Source organism: Struthio camelus, chromosome W, assembly GCF_040807025.1.
Source record: "Struthio camelus isolate bStrCam1 chromosome W, bStrCam1.hap1, whole genome shotgun sequence".
Lineage (NCBI taxonomy): Eukaryota > Metazoa > Chordata > Aves > Struthioniformes > Struthionidae > Struthio > Struthio camelus.
Window position 1 is genome coordinate 15,642,796 of NC_090981.1, and position 6,000 is coordinate 15,648,795.

The following is a 6,000-nucleotide window of genomic DNA, read 5'->3' on the forward strand; positions in this document are numbered from 1 at the left end:
AACTTAATATTTTTTTCAGTTAAACTTGGGAAATAGAACTCTTAAGCTTATCTTTGTGTATTGCAAGGTTCTATAACTCACCATTGCAAACAGTGTAAAGGAATTCTCTTTAGCCTTTACTTGTGTGTGTACTTCCACTAAGCTGCATGGACACTTTCCCGTCTCTAGCAATTGATCTGTGGGGTAAACTGTCTAGTTACTATAGTACAATAAGAGGTGAAGAAACAATTTTTTAGGTTAATTTTTATTTGACTGGTAAGTGTTTATAACAGAAGTATTAGGCACTAAGTACAGAGCTGATCAGATAAAAACTGTAGCTGTTATCATCTGTCTTCAACAGTATTTTAATGCATAAACTCTGTTCTTTGAATCCTTTACAAAGGAACTTTTTCTTCCCTATTCCATGACCTTTTCTAATTGCATTTTTAAAAACACTAATATATGACCAGCTTACAGAAGATACAGAGAGAAATCTTATCTTATTCTCTGTGCATCTTCTCTGGCCACAGACAGAGACAGGATACAGAGTAGACAAATTTTTTAGTCTGCCTACTTTTTTTTTTTTTTAACTACTGTCCTCAAGTCTTTTGCCTACTAAAGCAGAAAATACCTGATGTGAGATCCCGTTGAAATGTTACACGTTCCTTTACACTCAAGTATCTTTTGCATAAAGTACACTCTCCTCCAGATGGTGTGCTCCTGAGTATCACAGCACTTGGGGCTACTATTCACTAGGTTAACAGTTTTGGAAAAAAAAATGAAGGAAGAGTCAGGTTCTGTCTTTCTCTTCAAGCACTGCCTTCCTGTATTTTTCACTTCTATTTATTTCTTTTGTTTATTACCTATTGAGACTGCAAGAATGCAAGGAGAGTTTAAATACTTTTGTTATACAGTCCTTCAAAAAGCAGTTTATGGATCTGAAAAGAATATTTATCTTTTCATTTCTCTACTACAAGTTGCTGTTACTGAAGTTTCTGCAGATGGATATATGATTTTTCTAAATAGAATTAAGGCCTTTGAGTTTAATGACACTTTAATATACATTCTGAACTAATTTATTTTAACACTTTAATATACATTCTGAACTAATTTATTTTAAAAATGTAAATAGATTGTTTTATTATAGTCTTTAAAACAGTGCTGGCTGAATTCTAATAATAATTCTATAAGCAACAAATCTATTAGTGACATTTGAGCAAGAAACTATGAAGTAGCTTGCTGTCTTCCTAAACCTTTTCAGAGAAGATGTATCTATGCTAATAAGTAGACTTCTGGAGGATTTTAATGACTCATCACCATAATGATTGTAGTTTGGCTGCTACTGTTTTTGCAAAAATTGTCCAGCTACATCTGTTCTGTATATTTTTATTTTTTCTCTTACCTACTCCTTTGCTTTATTAGCACAGGTAAATTTTTACACTATAGAAGATTAGGAGTCTTTAGGGTTTTTCTATGAAGGAAAAAAAGCTTGCTATTCTACCCTAGTTTTTAACAAAGTGATTTAATGTTAAGGAAGAGTACCTTTTAAAAGGGTTGCAGCTCTTTCTGCAGACTTAATTGTAGGATTATAGCAGATAGGAGGCTCACTGTGGTCTTTTACAACAATTATTTTTACCAACACAGCTTTAGGAGGCATCTGTCACAGCTGATAAGAGTCCAAAAGCACTTCACTGTAGCCAGAGTATTTCTTAATAGCATCTACAAATATCAGTTGATAAATGAACATTGCCCACTTTATTCAGCAAAATTATTTTTATTTTATGCAAGAACTGTTATGGTCCTGGAAGTGATGATATCAGTAACTGCTTGCATAAAAGAGACAGAATGCTGACTTAGGATGGACAATATGCCCAAAGTAACTTTTTAGTGATAATTGTGATATACAGCAAGGTATTACTGAGTAGTGTGTCAGTGTATATAGGAATCAACACAAAAAATAGGGTTTTATTAAAATAAGTTTTTTCCTTTTTCCTTATACTTCTGAATATTTTTGATAGATGATGAATGTAGCATTGGTTCAGCAACAGACCTGACTGAAACCAGTTCTATGGTGGATGGTGATTGGACCATGGTGGATGAAAATTCCTCTAGTCTTAGTTTAACTCAGTCAGAGCTTGAACATCTCTCTCTGGAACTGGCTTGTAAAGGGCCCCGCAAGTCACAGGTCCAACTACAGTAAGTTACATTATCTTTGCATTTAAGATTTAAAATGATTGATATCTGCTCTTAGGATGCAACATTAGGGGAAGGAATCACTGTCTATGGTAATTGAGCATTGGGATTTTGTCCTTCGAGTGGAAAAAATGAACTAAGTAGATTTTTTCATACAGGTATTTACTACATATCTTCATGGAAGCAGGATGTCTAGATTGGTGTATTATCATAGGCTTTATTCTCAGAGAATCTTCAGTAATTAACCAGATTTTTAGTATAATGCAATCTTCTGATATTGATGGAGAAATCTGTCAGAACATCAAGACTGGCCTACATGCTATTGACAAATGGGCTTCCACAGATTGGTAAGTGTTATTTTGGATAGTTCATTTTCCATTCTACTTAATAAATAACACAAGCTGAAGTTACCTTAGCCATAATTAAAACTATTTTTTTAACTTATTCTAAAATGTCAGGGCAATCATTTAGAGTATGGCTGTATTAACTTAAAAAAATATATATAGTTAAATTATGCAGAATTTCCTTATTTAAAATATTGACCCTGTTTTTATACAGGAGGGATGATAGTCGTAGAAGACACTCCTTTATAGTAGATACTTCCCAAGCAATAGTCTACTTCATGGTTGTGACAGAAGTACTATTTTTAACTCTCTAAAAGTGTTCTATACCCTTTATTTTCTTAGCCCTGGGTACAAGCCATTTCTAAACATCATCAAACCACAGATCCAGAAACTAAGTGAGATAACAGAAGAGCGAGTGCAGCCTGAAGCTTTTCAGCCAGTGAACCCTCCTAATGTTACAGAACAAGCAAGCCCCGGAGTTGAGGAAAGCATGACTTTGTCTAGCCATTGCACTAATCCTCAGAGTGACGCTGCTAATAGCAGTGTAATCAGACATGAAGAAGACAAGTCTACAACAGAGGAAAAGGATTCTTTCCAAGAAGGCAGTTATGACTGCACTGTGTCTTAATTGGAAGATGACAACTCTCTCAAGAATAAGGGGTGTAAGGAAGTAAATCAGCTTTTAGAAATGCTTCCACATTTGCGGTTTAATCTTTTTATGTAATTTATTCTTTATTCTATAGAGAAGTATAGTACAACTAAAACTGCTTCATCTAATACAGTTGCAAAAGAAGGCAAAATGTTTTTTTTTTTATGCTGAACAGCTTTACACTTTGGTACTTTATAATGTTGAGGGACAATGAATGCAGCTGTAGACAGGTAGAACTAGTATTTAGTCAGTTCTTTGCATTAAATGTGTTCTGGAAAACCTTCTTTCTTAGTATCGCCTGTTTGAGTATAAAAGACAAAGAGGAGATGAAAATTGTTATCTTTCCCAGCTTGCCTGTTTTTCTTATGAATTACAAAGTACATAGAAGCTAGGCATTCAGCTCCTTGATCGCCTAAAAGATGCTTTGTATCAAAGAACTGTAAAATACTGTATGGTTTTGTGAATGCTCTTCTATAAATATTCATGGTTGTACCATATTTGAAGATACTGATATGTACTGTGCATGTTTCTAGATAACTAGCGAAATTAAAGTGGAATTGCACATCCTTCTGGATGAGGCATATTGTTACTAACTTATTAGTGGCACTAGGTGGTTTAACTTTTTAAAATCAGCTATGCACTTCCTACAATTGGTTTAGGGTGATTGGTGAAGGTTATTTCACTTGTAAGTTCTTTTCTGAATTTTTTTTAATGTAAATATTCACTTATGTACTCTTGCTTCTAATTTTTACTTAAACAGCTCATACTTAAACAGTTATAATGGACATGCTTGTAACTAAATAAGAGTAACTTTCATACAATGTTATGAAAAGCTGACTCCGAATGTCTATTGCTTTTAAGATACTTCTTTTCCTAGCTGCTGTCCCTATGTAATAACTGCTTGTAATGGTAATAACTTAGGTATCATCTTGTTTGTACTGTGCCATCTGAGAGCAAAAAATGCAGCATTGTTTATTTTATATGAAACAGTTCATTTTTTATAACATCACCTGATTACCGACATGGACTAAATGTGTTGTCATATAATAGCTACAGCGTCTATCAGTTTCCCAGTGCATTTAAACCCTGAAACTTAAAAACATTCACTATTAAGTTGAAATGAATTGTTTTGTTTACTTGTATAGTTCATTTGCAGATAGCATTAAGTGCTTTAAAGTATATGAATATTAAACTATTGCTTTATGATAGCTTTTTATGCCCAATAAAGCCAATGCAAGTGCAATAATTTCAGTTATCTAGAAGACTGGAGATGAGCGCATTCCAACTCCTCAACTGGAAACTCAAATGGAACTCCAAAAATCAGAGTTGCAGCAACTGATGCAAAGAAATCCTATTTGAGTCCCAACTTTGTTTAGTTGGCGTTTTAGATACAGGTTTCAGATAATGTCTATCATACTGCTAAAATAAATGGTTCCTTCCAAATAAGAACTTACTAGCCTAGTGTGAGCTGACTTTAAAATCCATTACTACCTTAAGGGGACACTTATAAAATTATTTTTCTGAAAAAACTGTTTATAAGTTTCCATATTAAATCAAATAAAAGCTGTTCTTCAAGTTAACATTTTCCTGTGATTGTGGTAATGCTCGGTACCTACAAGCAAAAGCCACCGTTCGTCATTTTTTCTCCTGTTCAGTTTTTGGATCTCCATGAGAAGTGAACACATGCATTTGTTTAACTGTTACCTTGTGTTAACATATTTACATATTTAATATGTCACTATAATGCTACTGTTGTTTGGAAGAGCTACTGTTTACTGTTAAATATTTAATCATGGCATTTTAAAAGTCATTCATAGGACTTTGGATAGGGATATCTACTACTCAAAGCAAATCTCATGTGCTAAACTTCTGGTTCAATTCCAGTGCTGTTACATGCATAATTTTTAAAAAGTGTTCAATTGTACTTGAAGTTACTCCTATGGAGAACACCTACTGCTGGCCTCCTGACATTAATAGGAAGTTACAAGAGTTCAGGGTCCCGTCTTAGAGAGACTAAGCTTTCACAGGACCAGATGAATATTTCACTTGTTTAATTTGCTGTGTCATAATTGTGTACTGCAGAATGAAGAGCTCTCTCTCAAAGCTAGAGTCACCCTATTAGTGGTTCTTTGACATAACCAAGTCCATTAAATGTTTCAAAAAGGGGTTTACGTATCTATAGTTAAGATCTCTTCTTGGCTCAATCTAAAGGCAAAAACTAGGTTCAGTGGCCATGTAAAAGAAACAGCTTGATTGCTAACATTGTCTATGGAATCCCATAACTCATTCGCTCATCTCCACAATTCACTTACCCCACTAAAGTTAAATTGACTGCCTTAGTTATTCCTAGTAAGGCCTACTAAGACAGTTTGGTATTTAATAGTATGTAAAGACCACTGTCACTTAATCCCAATTTGTTACCAGAACTGCCTTCTTGGATTCCTGTCTTGTACCCAGTTAACTATCTCTAAAACCAAACAGCAACACCGCTTGGGTTCCTGCTGTTCATTAAAAAAAACCCCTTTCACACAAGGTATACTTGCAATAAGGATTGTATCAAGACAGTTTTTGATGAACATTTTCACCATCACCTTTATCAGCTAAGGTTAGTTGTTTCTTATCAAAATGTGTAGTATGAAATCATTATCTTTCAGTCTTTAGGCAGAGAAGTCCCAAACAGCAACTTTCAGAATGGTTGTGGTTTTTTAAACCTCGTTAGGAGTTGCATCTCACAGCTTGAGATCCAGCACTAGGTCTCAGTATAGCTGTAAACAAAATACTGAAATGGCTATTTGATGCAGATTCTGTCCTTGCTAGATCTTTTCCTCATGCTAA

The 6,000-nt window shown here is 34.3% G+C and overlaps 1 protein-coding gene across 8 annotated transcripts in view; it reads left to right on the forward strand.

Moving 5' to 3' along the window:
- The window catches only part of LOC104153745 (guanine nucleotide exchange factor subunit RIC1), an 89,192-nt gene extending 84,449 nt beyond the window's left edge, over nucleotides 1–4,743 (forward strand). For all 8 annotated transcript variants that reach the window (XM_068925420.1, XM_068925419.1, XM_068925423.1 and 5 more), the window contains 3 exons: nucleotides 1,998–2,175; nucleotides 2,331–2,519; nucleotides 2,859–4,743. In XM_068925420.1, the coding sequence (XP_068781521.1) occupies nucleotides 1,998–2,175; nucleotides 2,331–2,519; nucleotides 2,859–3,144 (653 nt within the window). In that variant the 3' untranslated portion in view covers nucleotides 3,145–4,743. The remainder of the gene's footprint in view (nucleotides 1–1,997; nucleotides 2,176–2,330; nucleotides 2,520–2,858) is intronic.
- The last annotated feature ends 1,257 nt before the right edge of the window (nucleotides 4,744–6,000 follow it).